The 26,375-nt window shown below is 38.0% G+C and overlaps 1 protein-coding gene and 1 long non-coding RNA gene across 7 annotated transcripts; one reads left to right on the forward strand and one right to left on the reverse strand.

The window, feature by feature from the left end:
* Positions 1-5,656: 5,656 nt before the first annotated feature.
* Positions 5,657-14,384, reverse strand: LOC130290876 (uncharacterized). Its single transcript, XR_008847722.1, has 3 exons — positions 14,125-14,384; positions 13,970-14,053; positions 5,657-6,091 (listed from the first exon to the last, which is right to left on the reverse strand). It is a non-coding gene; the product is annotated as an uncharacterized LOC130290876 (long non-coding RNA).
* Positions 10,431-25,759, forward strand: LOC130290874 (homeobox protein otx5). 6 transcript variants are annotated; one of them, XM_056539047.1, is made up of 6 exons: positions 12,540-12,766; positions 15,477-15,558; positions 16,832-16,880; positions 22,648-22,871; positions 23,528-23,679; positions 24,068-25,759. In XM_056539047.1, the coding sequence occupies exons 4-6, from the start codon at positions 22,775-22,777 to the stop codon at positions 24,689-24,691; spliced, it is 873 nt and encodes a 290-aa protein (XP_056395022.1). In that variant the 5' UTR covers positions 12,540-12,766; positions 15,477-15,558; positions 16,832-16,880; positions 22,648-22,774; the 3' UTR covers positions 24,692-25,759. The 6 variants fall into 6 exon arrangements, with proteins under 6 accessions (XP_056395026.1, XP_056395022.1, XP_056395025.1 ...); XM_056539051.1 differs by lacking the exons at positions 12,540-12,766; positions 15,477-15,558 and adding an exon at positions 10,431-10,508; XM_056539050.1 differs by lacking the exon at positions 15,477-15,558.
* Positions 25,760-26,375: the final 616 nt, after the last annotated feature.

The following is a 26,375-nucleotide window of genomic DNA, read 5'->3' on the forward strand; positions in this document are numbered from 1 at the left end:
CTGTGTGTGTGGAGGGGGGGGGAAGCATTTTATACCTACTGGGGAACATATCTAAGTACTGAGGGGCAGCTACCAACAAGGGAGCACCTATGGGGTGGATACCTTCTGGTAGAGGCACCTATCTACCTACGGGGGGATAAATACCCCAGATACCTACTGTTGGCACCTATCTACCTACTGGGGGACACTTGGTTACCTACTGGGGGTTACCTATCTACCTCCTGGGAGGCAAATACGTAAATGGGATACCTAACAAGAGGGTCATTATTATCATTTAGGGCACTTTGGGGTGGGGGTGGGATGAAGATGATGTTGGAAAAGTGCAGAGCCTGAAATATTTGTCTAAGGTAAATTCGGTCGGCACTGTAGTATGTAGGTGCCGGTGGATCAAATATATCCATTAGGAGTAGAAGAAATCCCGTCACTCTCAAGATGCTGATATGAAAGTCCTTTATTTAAGCATTTACTGCATACAACATAGCAGCAAGCATTACGGCATAAGCCTTTGTAAGCCTTTTTCAAATGCAGTTGAAAAAGGCTTACGCCGGAACGCGTGCTGCTATGTTGCATGCAGTAAATGCTTAAATAAAGGACTTTCATATCAGCATCTTGAGAGTGACGGGATTTCTTCTACCCCTATTGCAATATTTGTCTGACCGGAAGGAAAGAGAGCATCTATATTGAGAGCATGTAATCCCTTATATGGTCTGCAGAGTCTGTGAATAAGGTGTTTTGTTCAGTACAAGTATGGAGGTAATATTCAGACACTGTGGGAGGAATTTATCATTGTATGCTCTAAATTTGTCTCTACATTTCTCTAAGTAGATTTTTTTTCATTGTGTCAATATGTCAAAATCAAGTTACTTTTCTTCACTGGTCATTAATTTATCATATTAGGCAACTGGAAAAAATAAAAGCCGGTCTTGGTAGGCGCTGCTCACGTAAGTAACAGAATGGAGAGACTCAGGCCAGCACAGGACAAAGTAGTTTATTTGCAAGAACGGACGACGCGTTTCAGCACATACAAAGTGCCTTCCTCAGGTCCAAACGTACAATTCTGGAGGGGATCCTGTGAACAGCAGTGCTGGCATTGGTCCGAAAGGTATGGTAGAGTTAGTAGTATCACATATAGAAAATATGTCTATCTATCTATCATCTATTTATATCATATACTTCTATCTATCTATCGATCTATATCATATACTTCTATCTATCTATCTATCGATCTATCTATATTATATACTTCTATCTATCTATCTATATCATATACTTCTATCTATCTATCGATCTATATCATATACTTCTATCTATCTATCTATTGATCTATCTATATCATATACTTCTATCTATCTATTGATCTATCTATATCATATACTTCTATCTATCTATCATCTATATCATATACTTCTATCTATCTATCTATTGATCTATCTATATCATATACTTCTATCTATCTATCATCTATCTATATCATATACTTCTATCTATCTATCATCTATCTATATCATATACTTCTATCTATCTATCGATCTATCTATATCATATACTTCTATCTATCTATATCATATACTTCTATCTATCTATCATCTATCTATATCATATACTTCTATCTATCTATCTATATCATATACTTCTATCTATGTATCATCTATCTATATCATATACTTCTATCTATCTATATCATATACTTCTATCTATGTATCATCTATCTATATCATATACTTCTATCTATCTATCGATCTATCTATATCATATACTTCTATCTATCTATCGATCTATATCATATACTTCTATCTATCTATCTATATCATATACTTCTATCTATCTATCCTAGCGGTCTCCAAACTGTGGCCCTCCAGATGTGGCAAAACTACAACTCCCAGCATGCCCGGGCATGATGGGAATTGTAGTTTTGCCACATCTGGAGGGCCACAGTTTGAAGACCACTGATCTATCCCATATATATATATATATATTTCATATCTTTCTATCTATCTATCTATCTATCTATCTGTTAGTATTTTTTTTTTCAGGGGGGGATGGGGGGATTTGCATTATCTGCCTAGGGCACTAAAAGACTGTGTCCCTGTAAGCAGACAGACACACATGGCAACGTGAAGTCCCCTTGAGGGACTGAAAAAAGTTAGGAACAAAAAATAATAAAGTTAATAAAAATGACACAGTGAAAAAATAAATAAATGAAACCAATTATTTAATGAAATTGGCTTTAATTTGGGAAAATGAACCAAGCAATAAACATGTAATATAACATTGATGCCATAAAAACAAATATGAAAAACCATTGCAGAATATTTTTTTCTTTCATCCCACGAAGCTTTTTTATGTACTCCAAAATAGCCCTAATAAAAGAGAAAACTTATCCTGTATAAAACAGGGCCATCATATGGGTATGTTGTAGGAAAAATTAAAATAAAGTTTGGGTTCAGATTTTTTCATAAAACACGTTTTTATCTGCAAAAACACTAGTTTAATAAAAAATTTTAAAAAAACCTAGGCCTATTTATTGGGCATTTGTACCAACTTACAAAAGAAGGTAAAGGGGGGAATTGATCTGTGGTTTTTATGTAGGTTTTGGCAAACGCCTTTCAAACTTTTAAGCATTTGCTTAGATTTTATTTTATTTTTTACTTTTACATTGCTTTGTTTAAAAATTGAGAGCTGTACGCAATAGTTAGCAACTTTTTTTCACACCGATATGTTGGTGAAAGCATTGATAAATTCAAAACACAACTCATGCTGCAAAAGAAATGGTCTCATACAGGGACATAATAAAAAAAGAACAAAAAAAATTCTGAATGCTGGGGAAAAAAATAACCAATCGGAACAGCTAAGGTTAGTTTAGGTCACTAAGGAGTTACAAAGTAAGATGTTCATGTGAGTTATTCCAAACGTCACTGGCATTTATAAAAAAAACGTCTGACATGTTGTCTAGACATGTTAAACGTTAAGATTGCGCAGGGTCTCAGTTCTGGGACCTAGTGCAGTTGAGAATAATAGCAGGGTGAATTGCGCAGCAGCGCGGGCTGTCAATCAAATCCAATTCTTTCACTGCATTAGTCTATGGAGTGAAACAGTGCGATCAGGGGGCTGGACAGGGAGTGAAGAGCACTGCCATCTACTTCATCAGGATAGAAACCCGGTGGAATCAAAACTTTTGACATGTCTGGCTGACAAGTCAAAAGTTTTTTTTTTTTTCACAAATGGCACTAACGCTTCAAAGGGTTAAAGTGGTTTCAAAGGTGGAGTCTTCCTTTAAATCCAGTGGGAAGAGTTATGTCTCTCTTGTCCATAGCAACCAATCACAGTGCAGCCTTTATTTTGAATTCTTCTGTTCAAAAATGAAAGGGGGGGGGGGGCTGTGACTGGTTGCTATAGGCAACAAAGACATAAATCTGCCCCATTGTGTTATGCCCTCTTAACCCATCCCTATACCTACTCCTAATATTCAATATACTGTTTCCCAATACCAGTGTTTCCCAACCAGGGTGCCTCCACCTGTTGCCAAAAGCTGTACCAGCATGCTAAGAGTTGTAGTTCTGAAACAGCTGGGGGCACCCTGTTTGGCAAACACTGCACAATACACTTCCTATTACTCCATGTCATTTTCCTGTAAGTCTTCCTATCACTATTAGCCTATTTGGCCAGCTCAGACGAGTGTCATGTGACTGCATTTGACTTTTTGTCCATATGCAAAATCCATATACAAAATCTATAACAGAGGCCTAACGTACTTTGTGCTATTTCTAACACTGGTGTCTTCATACTATATGCTGTAGAGGGGTCTTTGGGTCCCCTCAGGGATCTTGGCCAGGGTGTGACTGCTATCCATGAGGTTCTAATATCTATGCCCCTGATAACCCCAATAATCTCACCCTTTCCGCATTCTTCTGACTCTAGACTTCTCGATCACCATACAAAATAAGTTCAGCCATAAAACTCATTATTACCTACCCCATAATACATACTGTTACATATAACAGCTTAATATAATTTTTCCTTTAAACATAGAAAACTATGTTAAATGGCAAGTTAAAATATATATGGGGTTATATGTGGAGGTTAGGTATGAGTTTATAGAGAGCAATAGATGGAGTGATAGATATATGGCTATGACGCCACAGATATGTTATGATGTAGGATTTGTTGTAGGAAGGGACTAAATGGAATAATATAATGATTCATGGCTTTTGAGTTATATAGATATACAGAAGAGTATCCAAATAAAAGCAGTGGCACTCCAAATAGGTGAAAAAGGTAGTGTCTTTATTCTCTCCATGGTGAGCTACGTTTCGGCAGCCTCACGCTGCCAGCGTGAGGCTGCCGAAACGTAGCTCACCATGGAGTGAATAAAGACACCCCCTTTTTCACCTATTTGGAGTGCCACTGCTTTTATTCGGATATCAAGTTTGGATCCCTGACCCGGATCAACAACGGGAGGCACCCGTTCACCTCGCTTAGTGGAGTGCTGCTATCCTCCTTCCAGTATACAGAGGAGTAGCTACAGAAAAGGTAAGGCTGTAGGTTATATATAAAGCAATAAAATAATTTCATCATTCTTGGTAGTAGAATAATTAGAGTCTCAATAGATGTAAAGACTTCAATTTAGAGATTGATCATATGGAAAAATATTGTATAGAGAAAAGCGGTTTATCTACAATAGCTGTCTAGTTTGTACATAGCCTTTTTTTGTTTCAGATATTGTTCTAAATTGTGGACCTCCAATGTTGCAAAAATACAACTACCAGCATGCCCAGAAAGCCAATGGCTGTCTAGGCATTCTGGGAGTTTGATAACCAGTCTGTGAATCAAATTACTGTGCACTACCTGTCGTAAAGAACACACTTCCTAGAGAGCAAATAGCAATAAAGCTGTCCGAAGATTAAAGGAGAACACCAGAATACAAAAATTGTCGCCCATACTGCCGGCAGTAAAAAAATAAACAGGTACATCCCTTCCTTCGCTCCCCCGGTGCCTCTGGTAACTGGCTCTGGTCTCCTCCGTGATCCTCTTCCTGGTTACCGGTGGTCGGCGACTCATACTGCACTCAGCCAATCACCGGCCGCAGCGAAGTCCCGACTCGGTCGGCGATAGGCTGAGCGGCAATGTGAGAACGCTTCAGGACACCTGCTGCTGGAGCCGAAAACGTCACACTGCCACTCAGCCTATCACCGGTCGAGCCGGGACTTCGCTGCGGCCGGTCATTGGCTGAGTGCAGTATGACTTGCCGACCACCGGCGACCAGGAAGGAGATCACGGTGGAGACCGGAGCGGGTTACCGGAGGCCCCGGGGGAGCGAAGGAAGGTATGTACCAGTTTATTTTTTTACTGCCAGGAGTATGGGGGACAATTTTTGTATTCTGACGTTCTCCTTTAAGACAGCAAGCAATGTTAAAAAATGTCAGCTTTGAGGTCTACAGCATTGTAAATGCAGCTCTGGACTTTAGTCCAGGTTATAAATGTGAAGTTTTTTTTTTATGTAGATGCCCATATAAAGCATTGGAAAGATATATAGACGACATACACAGGGTAAAATGGAGGAAATAGGATTTACAGAGCAAAAAGTTCCAGATAAGGAGCCAGCACTAAAGAGACTTTATTGAGATGGTAATGTACATAAATCAGCTAAAAGATTCCCTTGGCTATGCTGTTATCATCTTTCTCATTATTGTGGATAGGCAGAGCATATAGGACCTAAAGGGAATATAAATGAAATGACATCTGACTAAATAATACACTATACACTATTTACAATAGCATTTGATACAACTGGAACTGCTGAGGACTGGTATATAGGAAGAGGGTGACAACTCTAAAGCCTGGCAACTTGGTTGCTTGCTGCAAGTGTAAAGGAAGGCCATCTAATGAAGAGCCTCGTTGTTAGAGGCTGCCCCAGTTTGAAGCAGAATTTATCTTGACGGACAGATGGGGCTAATCTGTTTCCTTAATTAAAAGCGCGTGTGCTGCTGGGTTCTGGGATTAGGGAAGTGGGAACACGCTCCTTTCACCGACTGCACCAAAAGCGCCAGAGAATGCGGCAATGTGGCGAGTTAACTCACTGTCTCCCACAGACCTGGGTGTTACAGAAAAGTAATACAAGTGATTAAATGACAAGACAATCAACACTAAAATCTCATATATCATTCTATGTAAGAGAATATAAAGTGCTACAGTGTAAATAACAGAAAGCCAGAAATATTCATTCTAACCAATATGGCTGCTGCTGTCTGTGACAATTGTTTCTAAAAGTGCCACCATCACAGGACACTTTACACGTGTGTCACATGACAGGTCCATAAAATGACTTAAATGTAATGCGGTATGCTTAGCTTTTTGCAGTTTTAGGTGATTTATCAACTTTGATTTATTTAAATTTTTCCCAAAATACGCACTCATTTTTGTATAATCTCATGCCATCCTGGACCACTGCTTAGATCTACACTATTTAGCTATTTATAAAGAACTTGCACCTTTTTGAAACCTTTAAGGGAAGTACACTATGCCTAAGCAAATGGAGGTAAAAATAACATGATTTACACAGACAATGGGGGCATTGATCAAACCCGCTCCAGACCCATGATCGGCAGTAATCAGACCCGGAGCGAACACGCTCCGGGAACTGATTTTAACGGGGTGCGGCGTGCAAGATCACGGGGGTCCCAAGCGACAGGAGCCCCGCGATCAGGCATCTTATCCCCTATCCTTTGGATAGGGGATAAGATGTCTAAGCACCGGAGTACCCCTTGAAACAGTAGCCATCCATGCTTTCCCTACATTCCCTAGCTTATTTAAAGTGATCAGCCTTTAAAGAAATGTAATATCCCTGCATAGTGTTTCATCAACAAGAATGGAACAAGAAGACAGAACAATTATCCCAAATAATTGTCATATAGTTGTTGTACACCTATGTCCACCACATCCCATCTAACAGATTCCATAGGGTAATATAAAGATTAGAGCTAAAAATGGTCCTTTCCACACTTTCCATACATTCTGTGCTGAAGTTTGGCCCCTAAAGAGCTGGTCTCATTATTCATGGCTGCAGACAAGTGACTGTGTATTTACAGGTGGCTTATACGTATACCGTATACTTGGTAGAGGCTTATAGGAAGCTATAGGGGTATCATGTTCTCATGTTCATGGACCAGGCAGTATGGATGAAGCTACTATCTCTGAAATCAGCTTATTGGTCTATATAGATAGTGGAAGTGGTTAAGCCCCCACAAAAGGTGGCAAATGGGATCATTTGTTACTTCAACGTGAGGCAGAATAGGCTGCGAACGGTGCGGCCCCTCCGTCTAAACGATTTCATTTCATACAATAGTTTTTTTGTAAATTATCTATAATAATATTCCCTCCCACTTTTTAGAACTATGGCTATGAAAACAGGGAATGTAAATAGGGTTTAGCCTTTCTTTTTTGATACACAGTATTTTTGCATTCTTTCATTATATGGTACAATATCTGTTGGATCAGTTTTTTTTACCTGTTCCAGCAGATAGTGTCTTAAATGTAAGTATATATACTCCCTCTGGTCCTTGTTAGGATTCAGTTTGCATAAAGAGATAGCCCCGATAGGGTTAAATCCTGGGGGTACAATATCCATGCATAATTCCGGAGCAAAGCCCGGTTGGTAAGAATCCATCCAGTATACTACATTACGCAAACAGTATAACTAAATCTGTATATAACAATTATTGAAGCTATATACTGATAATAGTGTGCGAATAACATTTATATAAAAGCTAATATAGGTCATCTCTCTCCTTCCTGTAACGAGGTTAGATACATAGTGCATAGTGTAATTTGGTGTTCAGCAGCAATTTCGTATTTAAATGTGAGTTATAAGTGCTCCAGCCCCCATGAGTACATACCGTAGCCTGCCAGGTGACTGACGTGCATAGGTGAAGCAATAGTAAAAATGACGTATTCACAGGGGAAGTATCGGGGTGTGTTTAAAACCAAGACCGCGAAACCAGCTAATATACGCCCGCTATCAGAGCTGTATTCGACATTACATTATAGAAAGACGATAAACATTGGTATATCGAAAAGCTGTACTACCATGATTCCTGATGATATTTACAGAAGGAAACGCGTTGAATCTGCAAGAACTCGTCTATGAACAAGAATAAGGTAAGTACCATCAATAGGCTGAGCACACTGATATGGAAGCAAGTCCATGGATACCGGACCTAACACACAGCATGTGAATTGAACCAACCGGGAGGATTGCTACTGAGCTACAGAAACAGACGCTGAAGCAAGTCCGGAATATCAGGTTCTATTACTAATAACCGTGTACCATGCATTCATAGGATTGCTATCTTTGCATAAAGGGACTCTAACCAACTGCCCGAAATTACCATATGCATTGATATATGATATAGGAATTAAAATATATTTAGGTACCGGACTGTGTTAAATAAGTACCTAGCAGTCGTACATCACTAGATACACATCAGGCTACTGGAATAAGTTGAACTATCTACGATCCAGACACAATGAATAGCATTCGTTAAACATGAGATGCCGGTGTGAAGTAGCACGTTTGCCAACAGTGCGCTATATGTGTGAATAGAGCCGTGAACGTTAATGACTACAACTAGATGGCGGCCGAATGCTTTATGCACATCATTTTTTTATATGTTTTTTGTTACTTTTGGTATATAATAATGTTTTTACTATTTTATCTTTTAATTAAATAAGAATAAAAGTGAAATTTTACTACTACCTCGCTACTCCATCAGTGCTTGGTATTGGTCTATATATTTCACCACTTTGGACAGGTTCTGATGTTGCGGTGAAACATAGATGATGTGTTTTTTATTTAGACTGGAACTTGTGAACAATTGCATGATTTTCGTGAGTTTTCTCAATATTATAGATCCTAAAATGAAATTAAGGTTGGATAACTTTAAATAACTAATTCAATTTCTAGACATGAATGATGTCAGGAAACAGACTACTTGTAATGCCCCAACAGGTGCGGACACACTGTGCTTTTGGCCAGGATTTCACCCTTAATACCGCTCCTGGATACAGAAGTTGGAATTCAGCTATATAGGAGATGCATGGTCACTACCGCAAAATGGTCCCAGTTACGGGGCAGCTGGCCTGGCAGGCAGAACATCCTGGTGCCAAGCATCGGGTATACAGGCAGGTAGACACTGTGAATGGTATAGTGCAGCAACAGAATCCAATGTAGCAGGGCTGACTTGGTGTTAGTAGCAGTTAGTAGCTCAGAAGTAGCCAGGTGGTATTTAGCTACCTCAGTATGCATGTGGTCGAAAATCCAGGTCATGCACTGGAGAATCAGGAACATACCAGCAAGATCAGACAGAGGCAGGGTCAGGTAACAGGCTTGGGTCAGGAACACAGTAGATCAGAACAGCAGCAGATACCCTCATAGTAGTCAAACTAAACTATTGCTCAGGCACCACAGGGAGGAGTGCTTTCATATAGGTGGTGCCTGGCAGGGATTGGAGCTTGCAGTTCAGCCAAGGTAAGTAGCATGACGCTACTCTAGACAAAACCTCTTTTTCATCCACTTATAACACCCAAACGCTCTTTCTTAGTCTATGTCTGACTACGTAGGCCTCTGCCAGGCACAGCTCACCGTCAGTCCATGCATGAACAGAAGTGCTGGCTAACTTGCTGCATTATACACAAGAGGTTAATCAAAACCGGAGCAGAGGAAAAGTTGACCAGTTGCCGATAGAAACCATCATCATACTGTATTGCTTCTTTCATTTTTGAAAGGGCCTCTCAAAAAGGAAAGAAGCAACACAGTATGATATGGGCAACTGGGAAACATTTTCAATGCACAAGTTTTGATAAATCTCCCCCATTCCTAGTAATGTATGGTATGTTGGAGATATGAAAACTACTTAAAAACACACCTTTATGGTCTATTCACACGTACAGTATTCTGCACAGATTGGATGCACAGGATTTTCTGCTGCAGATTTCAATGTAAAGTGAATGACTGATCACAGCTTGAAATCCTGCGCATCAAATCTGCTCAGAATACTGTACGTGTGAATAGACCCCTAAGGTGGGATTGTAGCAGGATACAGTCTCTGTTGTCTCATATCTGTTTTACAACTATAATCCCGATCTATCTATATTATCTATCTATCTGTCCATCTTATCGATCTATCTATCTATCTGTCATGGCCCAGTACGGGAGGTGTTACCCCCGGTGTTCTGCATTGTAATGTATTATAAAATGTAATGTTCCTTTAAGAGTTATACCATGTGATATGTCATGTGATTGTTACCCAGGAGGTACCAGTGACCAGGTGATCCCCAGAGTGACCTATGGGCTCCCTGCTAGTCTCCCCCATATAAGCCCTGGGTGGAGCTAGCTCGATCTCTTTTCTCTTTGGAGATAAGTCTCTGCTGAGGTCCAGTGCAGTCTTGTCTAGTGTGTGTGTCCTGAGTGTTGGAGACCTCAGAGTCCAGTCCTGCAGCCGCCATCAAGTCACGTAAGCTACAGTCCTAGCTTTGTCAGTCTTTAGTCAAGTCAAGTCAGTCCCTGTCATCTGTCAAGTCAGCGTGGTCTGCATTACACTGTCCAGTCCTACTACAAGTCCCAGCAAGCCCTTAAGTCTCTGAGTCACTGGTCACCTCCATGGCCCTGGCTGAACTGTATAGACATTACCATCTGTCTACCCTCAGTAAAGCTACCGTTGTCCGTAACTTGGTGTCGGAGTCATTATTACCCCCGTGCCTACCCAGGATCTAGCGATATACCTTCAGGTGATATCGAGGATAAACCACGCCCTGGCATCACAAATACAAGGGGTTAATGCCATCTGCCCCCTAGGGTAACAACATCTGCCCTTATCACACCCTGTTACCACATATCTATCTATCTCAGTGATTCCCAACCATGGTGCCTCTAGCTATTGAAAAATTACAATTCTCAGCATGTCCAGGCATGCTGGGAGTTGTAGTTTAGCAACAGTTGGAGGCACCCTGGTTTAGAGACACTGATTTATATTATCTATCTATCATCTATCTATCTTTCTATACCTTGAGGAAATAAACCTTGTTTGATCACTATTTGGAGTGCTGCGGGACGCTTTACTTTGCTGCATATTACTACTGCTGCCAGTGACCCGGGCTGCGATTGGGCCCGCTTGCACCCGCTGCATCCCTACTTTGCATGGTGTGCTGCTCCTTCCTACAGTTGGATGTATCTATCTATCTCAGTGATTCCCAACCAGGGTGCCTCTAGCAATGGCAAAACAGCCTAAGGCTGTCCAGGCATGCTGGGAGTTGTAGTTTTGCAACATCTGGAGGCACCCAGGTTGAGAGACACTGATTTATATTATCTATCTATATTATATCTATCTGTGGTAAGGGTGTGATGAGGGCAGATGTTATTACCCTAGGGGCCGATGGCATTAACCCCTTGTGATCCTCTACTCCACCCGAAGGTATACCGCTGGATCCTGGGCTAGGTACAGGGGCAAATAATGACTCTGAAGCCAAGTTACGGAACAACAGCTGGACTTGTGGATCCGTGGCTGCGTGGTAGACGTTAGGCCTCTTTAGGACACCAGACACTCTCTCAGGACTTGACCTCACTGCAACTCAGCTAAGCAGGAAAAAAGAGACAGAGGAAGCTCCACCCAGGGCTTATATGGGGGAGACTCTGGAGGGGTCCCATAGGTCACCCTGTAGTCACATGGTCACTGGTACCTTCGTTGGTTACAATCACATGACAACAGTACTAAAAGGCATAGAACAATTATGTACATTGCATTGGATAACATATACATATATATATATATATATATATATATATATATATATATATTTATATATATATAGTCCCAAAATAAAGCAGCACTACTTATCCAGTCCAATAAGAAAGTTGGTGCCGGCGTCGCAAAGGACTTGATCAAGGTCCATCCAAAAAGTTAAACAGATTTGTAAATTACTACTATTATCTTCCAATAATTATCAGCTGCTGAAGTTGAGTTGTCCTTTTCTGTCTGGCAACAGTGCTCTCTGCTGACGTCTCTGCTTGTCTCGGGAACTGCACAGAGTAGAAGAGGTTTGCTATGGGGATTTGCTTCTAAACTGGGCGGTTCCCGAGACAGGTGTCATCAGAGAGCACTTAGACAGAAAAGAACAACTCAACTTCAGCAGCTCATAAGTACTGAAAGGATTAAGATTTTTTTTATAGAAGTCATTTACAAATCTGTTTAACTTTCTGGAGCCAGTTGATATATATATATAAAAGTTTTTTCGCTGGATAACCCCTTTAATTATCTATTCTATATATCTATCTGTCTGTCTTTCTAATCCATTCATATCCCTTTCCTTCTATCTTATTTCTTCTATTTTTTTATTTTATCCACTTGGTCCATGGATGTCAGGGAATGCTGGGAAATACAGTTTAACAACCAGTAGTTTACAGGTCACAACTAGAACCCTCCTTACATGTTTGTACTCTGCGGCCTACTACCTTGTTCCTTCTACACCTGTCAGCATCCTCATATGCATAGAGATTAGATTCCCTACAGAATTAGACATTAAAACAATGAAGATAAAGGCAGCTTCTCCCTTTTCATAATAAAACTCACAACAAAGAACATACTGAACATATGTGACTGTAATCTGCAGACAGTATCCCCACAGTACATCCTCACAAGGGATACGCACCAGGTCTGGTTATATTGTGTCATTTCCAGCCATAGACTATCACGCTCCATTACCACAACACATAAAGGTGAGTGCTATAATTCTATCAGTCCTCTTTCCTGAATTATCCGTACGTCTGTTAGCAGTTTATGAGCCAAGACATAGAAAAGAAGGAGAATTGTGAAAAGTTCACATTACATTTGCCATGTTGTTGTATCTCGGTGAGATGAACCTCCAGCCCAGATAGGCCGTGGCGGAGCCTTATAGTACTGACTAACACATAGCGGTCTGCCACTGTCCCTCTATAGAAGTATATTTCATATACATCTTGCTCACACTTGTTGCTGATCCCTATAGATATAAAAGATGTTGCTGTGTTCATTGTGTAACTTAGTGGTCTCCACCGTATATATCTCTCAAGCTATTACAAAACTACAAATTCAGGGTATCAGGGCATGCTGGGATGTGTAGTTTTACAATAGCTGGAGGGCCCAAGGTCGAGGACTACTGGTTTGGGTAATCTTCTTTGAATACATTGTTGTATAATAAAACAAGTTACATATAACTATACAACTATAGGTATATATATATATACGTAATGTCAACATACATTCAACATGGAAGAGTTTGTCATTCAGTTAAGTTCATCCATCAGGTTATCCACAGGATATAAATCTACTGTATATAACTACATTTGCTCTGTTGCATTTGAGTATATAATAAATACATAGAGAACACATTGTGCAGTAAGTTGACATAAAGGAGGTCAATACATTGCGGACAACACAAAAAGGAAAAAAAAGCATGGTACAGTAACAACGATCTGGGCCATATGGGCACCCACCCGTTCCAAGTAGCCACCACCTGCCCCCAAACGTCCTACCAGAAAGGGGACCAGATCTGTCCACAGGGACATCTGCCCAAGGCCCCACAAGGGAGTCTACATGTCAGCATCCCGTCTAGGGAGATAAACACTAATTGGTCCCGGCATGTCATCTTGGGATTAAGTCAACACACAGAGCACACGAGCTAGGGTGGGCATTGAAGCAATGTCACCTCCATACCAGACCTCTCGCCCTCCCCCTTACCAGTCCACCTCCTTCTCACCCCCCAACCCACTGCCACACTCCTCATATTAACCAGTGAAATTCACACAATGCTCAATGACATCATCACCCCTCCGGCTTAAAGATGGTCACCCAACTATCTTTTGAGATCCTTATTTTCTACTGATGCCCTCATCTTGCAACTTCCTTCGGTGCCATCTCCAGAGCCAAGTGCCCATCTCTACCTGAGCTCCTGGTTCCCTGTCCGCACTGCTCCGAGGTAAGGCTCTGAATCTCATTCCTCTTCCAGTTTTCTATCCGCAGGATATCTGATCCAGATTTAAAATAGAGAGGTTTAGCCATCCTGATAAAATTATGACTAATGATTTAAAGTTCTTACCCCGATAATACAGCTCGGCTCCTCTGATCTAGATTAACTTCTTTATGTTGGGGTCAACAGCACGGGAAATAAACACAGCACAAGGGTCTCTTTATCCAGACACATCTCTTTTCAGGAGAACATTCACTTATTCCTCGGTGCCCTGCAAGAAGAAAGTCGGAAGACATGGACTTAGACTACATGAACTCAAATAGAACTAGACCGATGGATACAATAAATAGATTGATAACATACAAAAAGACAGAAAGATTCATAGATAGATAAATAGATAGATAGATAGATAGATAGATAGATAGATAGATATGAGATAGATAGATAGATAGATATGAGATAGATAGATATGATATTGATAGATAGATATGAGATAGATAGATAGATAGATAAATAGATATGAGATAGATAGATAGATAGATAGATATGAGATAGATAGATATGAGATAGATAGATAGATATGAGATAGATAGATAGATAGATAGATAGATAAATAGATATGAGATAGATAGATAGATAGATAGATATGAGATAGATAGATGGATAGATAGATATGAGATAGATAGATAGATATGAGATAGATAGATAGATATGAGATAGATAGATATGAGATAGATAGATGGATAGATAGATATGAGATAGACAGATGGATAGATAGATATGAGATAGATAGATAGATAGATATGAGATAGATAGATAGATAGATAGATAGATAGGAGATAGATAGATAGATAGACAACGACAGAAAGATACATGGACAGGCAGAATGCACAAAGACTAAAAGAAAGATGGATAGATAGATAGAATATAATTAATAGAGAGATAGAATACAGAAAGATAGATTAGTAGATAGGTGCCATAGTTAGATAGATAGACAGACAGATAGATAGAAAGAGACAGAAAGACATGGATAGAAAGAATACACAAAGAAATATGTGTAGAATACAAAAAGATAGACAGACAGAATACCGAAAAATAAATCAGTAGATAGGGACTATAGATAGATGAGACAGATAGAATCTACACACCTTTCTCTAATCAGGTTAGGGTTACATAGATATGTGTATAATATATGCATATACTGTACATCTATACATCAGATACACACATTTCCTCACGTATTAACAGTAAATTGCACACCTAATAATTACTTTCATCGCTCCAACTTGCCCCGTCCTATCGTCAAGAGTTTTATTGGAATTTTTGTATTTTCAACTCATACTCGCCGAGGCCCTAACATGTTTTTTAACAAAGGATCTGGTGTGTTTTCTAAAAAAGCAATTGCCTGTGGTACCAAATCTTTCATTGAGACACCCTCCCACTAAGGGAATGTTACTGAGTTCTACCATGTGCTCTCCTAGGAGCCGGCACTTTATCTACAGTCACCTCCCAGGCGCCTATTACTTCCTTGTACATGTTGGGGATCAGTAACCTTTGATGTATGTAAGTGACCATTTTATTTGAAACTAAATTACGTACAGATATAGCAGGGTTGTGTTTGTCATGTCGCACAGAGCGAAGTCATATAGGATCTTCATGTGTTTTATATAGGGCTGTGCTACCTTTACCGAGGGAGATCCCACCACGCATTAGCAATGCAGTCCCAAATAATGAGTTTGATTACATTTGTACATGCCTATATTTTATTAGTAGTATATTTTATACTTCGAGTTACTGGTACTTAATAATGAATAATTGATACATGAATATATTATTATTATTATTATTATTAACGCAGCTAGTTATGAAATATATAGATGGATTTATAGACGGAGAGAAGGATAGATAGATAGATAGATAGATAGAGAGATAGAAACATAAATAGTAAAGCAAGGATGCAACATTTCATAGGTTAAACATGGCGGGTGGAGGCACATACCAGACTTTGGTCCTATTTTTAACTTAAGCAGAATGCGGCAATATCTGCTTGACTAGATAGAGAAATAAGTGTATGTTATGTAAGGATAATGTGGCTTGCCCAACAAGCTGACATTCTAATATGTTAACATATATATGCTGAAAAGAAAAGCAAATTATAATGAACATGAGTGTAATTATATATATATATATATATATATATATATATATATATATATATATATATATATAAATATATATATATATATATATATATATGTGAATTCTGTCTTGCATATATTTGCAAATATGGTAAGGCTAATTTTGTAATTTGGAACAAATCACATTACATAGGACTGCAGGTAAACTTCCACCAACAGTCCCGCTAGTCTTAAAGCTGCATGCCATGTATATAGATGGTGTCATTTATCTATGTCTTTGCAGTTTAGCAGTAAAATATGTGGTGTATGGTAGAAGAAAAAATAAATAAAAAAAACGGAATGGAATTAAATAGAAATAAATGTCGATCTAGCAGAGTATGTGACTGACAGCTCGCAAAATACTGCAGAATGTTTACTAGAATGTTTACCTGCTGGGCTGTGGAAAACCACAGATACCGCACTGTAGTGTTAATGATGTAGAGTCAAAGGGTTAATTTGCCCTAGCTCACAGGACAAGGCGCCTTTATGGCAGCATATTAATCCCAATGTGATCTGTGTTATTCGGGCCATTAACCCTGAAAGGTCCACAGAGAGCAGGTGACAGTCACCTCCTACCCCCACATCCAGCAATGAGAATATTAACACAGTACAGAAAACAGAGGAAACTCATAGTTCTATCTCTGGTTTATGTTTTTCAGGAAGCAACAAGTCTCTGTATTATATCCACTGCTGAAGAATTAGAAAGAGGTGAGTAAAACATTTTCCATCTATCTATCTATCTCATATCTATCTATCTATCTATCTACCAACAATTCACAGAAGCAGCACAACCAGGGTGCATAGATGTAGGTGCCCGGAAACAAACAGTCTTGGTCCAGGACTCTTCAGATACAAAAAAAGTGGAGCTTTATTCCATCCAAAAAGCGATGTTTCGGCTGTCTTACCCGGCCATTATCCAAGCATGCTTTATAGTGGATGGGTGAACCAGCCGAAACGTCGCTTTTTGGATGGAATAAAGCTCCACTTTTTTTCACTTTAATCATTGTTTGAGTGCTGCAAATATTTTTCTTTTGTATCTATCTATCTCATATCTATCTATCTATCTATCTATCTATCTATCTATATCATATACTTCTATCTAACTATATTGATCTATCTATCTATCTATATTATATACTTCTATCTATATCATATTCTTCTTCTTATCTATCTATCTTTCTCACATCTATCTATCTGTCTATCTCATATCTATCTATCTATATCATATACTTCTATCTAACTATATTGATCTATCTATCTATATTATATACTTCTATCTATATCATATTCTTCATCTATCTATCTATCTTTCTCACATCTATCTATCTGTCTATCTCATATCTATCTATCTATTTCATATCTATCTATCTCATATCTATCTATCTATCTCTTATCTATCATTCTCATATCTATCTATCTATCTATCTCATATCTATATATCATCTATCTATCTCATATCTATCTATCTATCTCATATCTATCTATCTATCTCATATCTATCATTCTTATATCTATCTATCTATCTATCTATCTCATATCTATATATCATCTATCTATCTCATATCTATCTATCTCATATCTATCTATCTCTCATATCTATCTATCTCATATCTATCTCATATCTATCTATCTCTCATATCTATCTATCTATCTCTCATATTTATCTATCTCATCTATCTATCTCATATCTATCTCATATCAATCTATCTCATATCTATCTATTTATCTATCTAGCAACAGAAGAATACAGCAGCACACTGCCAGCACAAAGATATAGATAAAACATGAGTATATAGATAGAACATGAAAAGCTATACAGCTGTAGTGCAATAAATGAAGATATGAAACTATAAAATTATGAGGTACTTAGTTTGCAAATTTGGCGCCAAATAGCGTGGACCGTCCCACCACGGTAAGGAGACCTCATTCTGGGACGGACCCTACACTGTGAATATGCTTCTGTGTGAACAGTTCAACAGGCATTGCAAGGTCCGAAACATCCAAGGCACCTTATATGCACCTAATATTTATCTATCTATCCAAGTGATGCAGCTTTCTTGATTAATATTGAAGTTGTAAACTAAGATCAAGGCCCTGAGTTGCATGCATCTATATCTTTTTTTTTATTTATCTATCTTAAATCTAATTATCTAGCTTTTATCTATCTATATCTATCTTTCTAATTTATATCTATCTCATAGCTTTTTACCCATCTGTCCTTCATATATCCATCTCTTACATCCGTCTATTTGCGCTATAAGCTGTCAGGCCATAAACAGACGCATGACGCCGGACACACGCACATGGCGCTGTTGTTGCTGTAGCAGCGGGGGTTGGGTAATTCTCTCCCCTCTCTAATTGTCAGGGACACACTGCTGGGCTCTTATAATTTGGGATGGTCTTTTGTCTGTCATTATACCCAACCCCTCCCAGAGACACACAGTTAATCTGCTATAAAAATGTTGTGTTGATGGCGACTTGTGGAATGTGTTCTCCTGCTAAGTGAGGATTTACCGCATCCGTAAACATTGTCTTGGTAGAATTAAAGCAAATAGAGGGGACAACACAAGCCTACCTGACACTATACATGTGGGAGACCGGGCCCGGAGAGAAAAGAGGGTTAAATTACATGAATAAGTAAAATAGAGAGATTATTTATATGTATAAGTAAATATTATGATCAATTGACAAATAACATAACATAATAACATCAGAAAAAATAAAAAGATAGATAGGAAATAGATAAATAGATATGTCACGTGACATCTGATCTGGATAAAGGGTGGTCTTCTCAAAGAGGTGGTCTTCTAAAAAAGCTTCACTTTATATTACAAACTTATCAAATGAAAAGAAAGACATTTCTTTTGGGAAAAAAAAGTGAATCTGAAAATAAAAGGTAAAAAGCTTCAAATCTAATAATAATAATAATAATTATATATATATATATATATATATATATATATATATATATATATACAAACTTTAAATAATGAAAATTAAATATTTATATCCTCATATACACAAAATGTAAATAGGTCACAAAGTATTCCAATAATACACAGTTCATATAAAAATAACATTGAATAATATTTTTTTTTTACATAAATTTTTAAGTTTTCTGAAGTTTGTTTGAAGTGTTATATGACTTATAAAGTAGCCAATAGATTGACCATAAAGGATTTTCTATGCAGACGATATAGAAGTCTTTTTACACCTGTCACATCAGGAGTGAGATGTATTCTAGATTAATGCAAACTTTCTAAAATGTAAATCCACATATAGTTTAGTATAAATGACCACGATAAAGCTAAAAACAGCCTACATGACAGAAAACATACATGAAACTAGTGATTTATTATAGCATTGGTGTTGGTCAGCTATAATAGTATACTACAGTAATAACAGTATACAGCAGTGGTTAGGAGTTAGGACTCGTTAGGAGACTGATTATCTTATTACTGGTCCCATCATACCAATGATCATCCAAGGTCTTAACAAAAGATACATAATAAGTGTCTGTCTCCCTTAATATCCCAATGAGATTGCTGAAAACAATGATTCCCCGGAAGTAATTACCTAAGTGGAGGTGATAATGACTTTGTACGTCAATCTGACAGGTCGGCTGGGTCCACGCTGATCAAAGAGATATGTGGAATGGGTGGCGATCCCTGCATTGTCACAGCCTTTCATATGGATAGTCTGCAGTATGCAGGACAGTAGGGAGTAGGATTCCTAGGCAGCAATGATGGAGATGGGACCTGAAGTTCTAAACTAAAAAAATAAAAATGATAAAGAAATAATTACAGTATTTCTCTACTGTCTGGGTTTACCACTTAGCTTTCCAACAGCCCTGAAAGTTTGCATGGTCATAGAGTATATGGAAATATGACAAGCATCTCATTTTTTAAGATTAAGCTTCTGTGCCGATCAGTTCCTTTTAGGAACTTGGGGGGGTCCAATACACTTTTCAAATCATTTTAGGTTGTTAAACTCTAAAGCGGACAACTTTGGGGAACAAATCTTTATTCCACTGCAATATGCTGCCCAAAACACAAATACTACAGTATAGACGTCTGTCAGCATATCAACCCAATACACATCACTAGCTTCTTATTAGGGCTATGATAAAACTTGCCAAACAGAGAGAAGGGGGGTTAGAAATGGATGGAAAGTGGACTGAGTGTTAATTCAATCATTTGGATTGTTTGGCCATTTGTTAGCACAAAATAATTTTCACAGAAAGGGTCACAAAACAAAAAAGGAGGTCTGGAACTCACATAACATTTACATCTACTATCTATCTATCTATCTATCTTATATCTATCTACTATCTATCTATCTATCTATCTCATATCTATCTACTATCTATCTATCTAGCTCATATCTATATATCTATCATAATTATCTTTCTTTCTAGTCTATTATTACATATCTATGTCTATTTTTATCCTTTAATTTATTTTTATTATCTATGTATCTATTCTTTAATTTTATATCTAATCTATCTATTCTATCATTTCTATTATTTAATATCTATCTATTCTATCATTTCTATTATTTAATATCTATCTATTCTATCATTTCTCTTATATAATATCTATCTATTCTATTATTTCTATTGTTTAATATCTATCTATTTTTTCATTTATATAAATCTATTTTATCATTTAATATCTATCCTATAATTCATTTCATTTAATATCTATCTTTTCTGCCATTTTATAACTATCATATCATTTCATATCTATCTATCTATCTATTTATCTCCTATCTATCTATCTATCTATCTATCTATTTGTCTATCTATTAATCTATATATTATCTATCTATGTATCTATCTATCTCATATGTAACTATATATCTATCTTTAATATTTCTATACCTCTCTATTCTACTTATCTTAAACCTGCTTTATTGAAATAATCCCATAATTCACAGAACCGTATCTAGTCTTCACTTGTACATTTTCTACCAAATTTTTATTTATATTTTTATATATTTTTGTTGAGCTGTTGTTCTTTTATCCTACTAGTATAAGAAAAGCTATTACAAAAAGAAAAGAAAATAGTTAAACAAATTACCTTAAGGCTATGTTAACACAATGTCAAATAGTAATAAAAAAAAACTACGGTAAAATGAATATAATAATGTGTTTTTTAAATTCTAAGGTAAAGCATCTGTAGTTTTTTTTAAACAATATGTGCACTGACTGACATTTTTCCATAGACTTTAATGAAAAACATTATTAGACAAAAATACTGCTGCTTTTTATATTCATTTTACTGCAGTTTTTAGTTTTCATTTTACAATGTGTGAACTTAGCCTAAATGATGAAGAATTCCTAGTAATTTCCCAGAATTTGCTCATGTAGCCTATGTACTATATTCTGTAGACCGATAAAACATTGTTATAGGTCCTATAGTTTAGCGATCTCATTGTGGAGATCTTGAGCCAGTTAATAGGTATCATTGGCCCATTGAGTAGTTTATTGCAGTCCTATTAACTAGTGGATATACACAGATCTCCAGCTATTATTCCTATCTGGCTGAAAGAGCTACAGACTCCCCGGGGGGATACGCCTGGAGGTGGTCAAGGGAATATTCTCTACCAGATGTGATTCTGATGGAGTAGGCCAACAGATCTGCCTATCTGTGTTTACCCAATTAGCACAGTATTAACACACCCTCCGTGATTGTCATTGACGCCCAAACAAAAAGGTGTAATAGGATATTAGCTGGGGACACCTTACCTATTTTCCCCATGTTAAATAAATCCTTTTGTATCACCGAGATCTCAATGTGGAACCATTGTCCTATGTCATTACCCCCCTGGGGAACACTCTGTAAGGAGGGGCATTTGACTATCAATGGCTATAGCCTCATTGGGTCCTTGGTATTTGTGCATTTAACTCTATACTTGCATTAAGGACAATGGGGATTCTTCTGTAAAAAGTCTTGGTATGGTCACGGGGACAGCAATGCTTATATATTCACATAATTTATCAAGAAAATCTATATTAAAGCTTTAATATGTACTTAAAGGAACACATTGGGCAATTGGCCTACATGGTTGGACTCTAGGTATAGTTTTCCAAAGTAGTCCTACTTTAGGGATATGGTTCTTTAGACTTTTGACAGCCTCATGGACCAAATGCTGTTTCAGTTTTAAACATGAATGAATTTTAATAGACCATTTTTAAATTCTGGGTTTTCCAAGTTCTTGTCAAGTCTCCTCCCAAAATCTAAGGGGGAAGTGTCTTAGAGAGTAATGGGGAAGGTGGGCAGTGGGAGGAGAGTCCCTGACAATCTTTGATTTAATTAGTTAGTGGTCTGGAGGGGGAGCGTTTAAAGCAAACATTGGCCTCACCTGAGCTCAGTAGGCTTGGTCTTGGATGTAGAAGATAGACTTGATACCAGCGTCTGCTTTGTGGACTTCATAAGGACACAGCTTCAGCTCTCATACTTATAATTTTCAGGATCATCTAAAAGAAGCTTCCAAGGTTTGTTCAAGCAAGATATTTCCAAAGGATCTATAAAGGATCTTATCATCAAGATCAACTTTCAATCAACGTAGTTCCGGCCTCCGGAACCTCAAGTATTGAAATGATGTCCTACATTAAACAGCCACACTACGCAGTCAATGGGCTGACGTTAACTGGAACAGGAATGGATTTATTGCATTCTGCTGTTGGATATCCGTGTAAGTTTTTTTTTTTATGCTTTAATACCTAGTTTGTATTGTTTCATAGTTTTTAAAATTGTTAATGTGCATAGGATGGATTGAAATTATATTTGTATATATTATTTTATTATGTTAGTTAATTTGCAAATATATCTGCATTAAAAATGTCGATAGAGTATAAATGATAAGCTGATCAATGCTTACACATACATGCTATAATTTATATTTTAGATATTTGACTCTATTAATGATTAATGAAATCCTATTTTTATGAAGCTGAGTGTGAGTTGGGTTGAATATGTCCATTAACTGTAATTTATTTTATTTACAAACCTTGTTGATCCAGAAAAAGGCTTAGCAATACCCTTACAAAATATGTTTGGCCTTTACCAGCAATTAGAGAAATCCTGATTCCTTCACTACTAGATAAGTGTAGCTATATTCTGTATACCTATGGAAATGTCTTATCTCTAGTGGCAAATACCTTAAGGGAGATAGCTTGCAAATGTTTATTTTTTGTGGTTTGCGCACAATGTATAATACAGATGTTCCTATAGGCTGTTCTTTTTGGGAATTTCTTATTTATTTTTTTATATATATGTAATGACATAAGCTCATTAGATCACATTTACGACTGTTCCTAAATCCTACCTCTGTTTTTTTCCCATCACTAGCCACTCCACGGAAGCAGAGAAGGGAGAGGACAACCTTTACAAGGGCACAGCTGGATATTTTGGAAGCTCTATTTGCAAAAACACGTTATCCTGATATCTTTATGAGGGAAGAAGTGGCCTTAAAGATAAATCTTCCAGAATCACGGGTGCAGGTAAATACCTTATAGTAGTAGCCTGTTTTTTACTAACTAGTTTTAATGAATTAATATTAATTAATCTAGAACTAAGGTAATAGAAGAGGGTATGTAGGTCCCATTGTCAACTATGTTGCAAGTAGCATTTTGCCCTTATATCTTCTTACCCCCTTTGATTTTACATAGTCGGATTATCTTATTATATAATCACATGTTTTAGAACCTTCAATCTAAAACTTGTTAGTTCTTGTCTCAAGTAACCCAAGCCTAAAGATGAGGCTTCATACATGTGGGCCCCAAGATTGGCACTAGATAATCCTTGCCCAAAGGAAACCAAGTCTGTAGATGAAGCTTGACTAGATATACATGATATAATCTATACTCATTTGTGTTTTTTTCTCTAAAGGTGTGGTTTAAGAACAGAAGGGCCAAATGTCGCCAGCAACAGCAGCAGAGCAGTGGACAGGCCAAACCACGTCCTACCAAGAAAAAGTCTTCTCCTGCAAGAGAGACTAACTCAGAAGCCAGCACCAATGGGCAGTATAGTCCTCCACCTCCTGGCACAGCAGTGACCCCCAGCTCTTCAGCTAGTGCCACAGTCTCCATATGGAGTCCAGCTTCTATATCTCCCATTCCAGATCCCCTGTCTGCCGTCACCACTCCTTGTATGCAAAGATCAGCTGGCTACCCTATGACCTACAGTCAAGCTCCAGCCTACACCCAGAGCTATGGAGGATCCTCTTCTTACTTCACTGGCCTGGACTGTAGCTCCTACCTGTCTCCCATGCACCCACAACTATCTGCTCCAGGAGCAACACTGAGCCCCATTGCCACTTCAACAATGGGTAGTCACCTCAGCCAGTCACCTGCATCTCTCTCAGCCCAGGGATATGGAGCTTCCAGCCTTGGATTCACCTCAGTGGATTGCTTAGACTACAAGGACCAAACTGCTTCTTGGAAGCTTAATTTCAATGCCACTGACTGCCTTGACTATAAGGACCAAAGTTCATGGAAATTCCAGGTCTTGTAAAGCCGGTTAAAGACTTTGCCAGGCCGAATCAATCGAGAGTCAATAATCAGGCGAAGGTACAATAGTGGGAAGAAGGAAGAATGCACAAACTTTGCAAAGTCAAAGTCTCCTTGTTGGCTAAAAAGAACCTGCTGACTAAGCGTTTGCACCTAGATATGGACTTTTAACATTCTCCTCTCTGGTTGCAGATCATGTTCTGTAATAGACAATGTTCAGCCTGGGATATAAAAGCACTTTGAATTAGAGTAATCATAGCTTTTGGTTATTGTCTCCTAGCTTTTTTGCATTGCTTTTGACTACTGATCAACGTCATATAAAAGAACAGCACAGGCTTTCTACATTTAACTCCCAGAGAGTAAAGTGGTCAACCAACTCTTTACTGCAGAAAGTTGAAGGCAAAGTTTTTACAGTTCATATTCATTCTATGTGAGTGAACTCTGGGTGCATTGTTTTTAGTAAAAGTCTAGCATTCTGCCACTAATATATTGTGGAATGTTTATATGCCTATTATGATGTCTGGTATTGCAGAGTCGTAGCTAGGCCAACCCCTTAAATATGTAAGTGGCTTGTTGGTGCCACCCCATCACCTAGTACCTGATTAACATGTCTTGACAACCCCTCCTAGCTACACCCCTGGGGTATGGCTTAAAATGATGGCGTAAATTTGGCAATCTAGTTACTTTATATTTGAAGATCCTGGTCTCTGTATATCAAGTCTTGCAAACCTTTCCCCGAACAATACAAGACCTGCTATAGACATGATAAATCAGGTCATGTGACACAAGCCTGGTGTATTTTATTACTGTATAATATGTTTTAAAAAATTATTAATTTATTTCATAAAAGGCTACGGTCCCTCCAAAAACATACCAGCTTTCACAATCTTTATGCTGGGCAAAAAATGTGTCTCTGTGTTTCTAACTTTCCTTTTTAATTGTTGTTAATAATATAGTGCTATGTAATAGCGTGTGTGTCTGCTGCCGCCAATGTTTGCTAAGGGAGGAGTTCCCCTCCCTCATAGATCTGTTATATTATTATTAATTAATGTTATTTGGAAAGAAAAAAAAACTGTGTGAGATATTATTAAAATATGTCAAACCAACCCGCGTGTTGTTTATGCAGTTTATTGATGACCAAGGTGAATGGGAAATACAGATGTCTATTAATGCAGATCTGTGCTCGAAATTCCCCGCTGAATGATGTTGAGAAGTATTTGTGATTTGTCACTCGGCCCTGGGTTATTTCTATATCATTTATTATTTCTGATCTCTTCTTCCTCTTGTAGCTAGATCTAGAAAGAAGCTAAGGTTCAGCAGCCATTTGTGTTCAGGCCCTTTAAAATGGGCCAAAGGGCTCCTGATCTTGCCGATCAGTGATCATTTACGAAGCCTTCAATCGTTCTAGATCAATTGTGGGGACTATTGGCACGGACGATTGCTGGATCGATTATGTGGCCCTAAAGTTCATCATTGTAGGCTGCACATTGTCATGTCATGTGTGGTCGATAGGGATGATTTTATCGACTGCACAAAAGATCAGATCAGCTGACAAACAAGTGTTTTGTCATTCATCGGCTGATCGTTGGTCCTTTTACACAGGCCAATTATTGAAAACAAGCGTCCTTAGGAATGTTCATTCAGCTGATAATTAGCCCAATGTAAAAGGACTTTAGCAAAGTTACCCA

The sequence above is a fragment of the Hyla sarda genome, chromosome 9 (assembly GCF_029499605.1).
Source record: "Hyla sarda isolate aHylSar1 chromosome 9, aHylSar1.hap1, whole genome shotgun sequence".
Lineage (NCBI taxonomy): Eukaryota > Metazoa > Chordata > Amphibia > Anura > Hylidae > Hyla > Hyla sarda.

Excerpts from the sequence above, each read along its gene's own strand:
- LOC130290874 (XM_056539051.1), top strand. The coding sequence starts at position 22,775 with ATGATGTCCTACATTAAACAGCCACACTACGCAGTCAATGGGCTGACG. Across the intron at positions 22,872-23,527 it reads TTCTGCTGTTGGATATCCGT|CCACTCCACGGAAGCAGAGA; the intron begins GTAAGTTTTTTT and ends TCCCATCACTAG. Across the intron at positions 23,680-24,067 it reads TTCCAGAATCACGGGTGCAG|GTGTGGTTTAAGAACAGAAG; the intron begins GTAAATACCTTA and ends TTTTCTCTAAAG.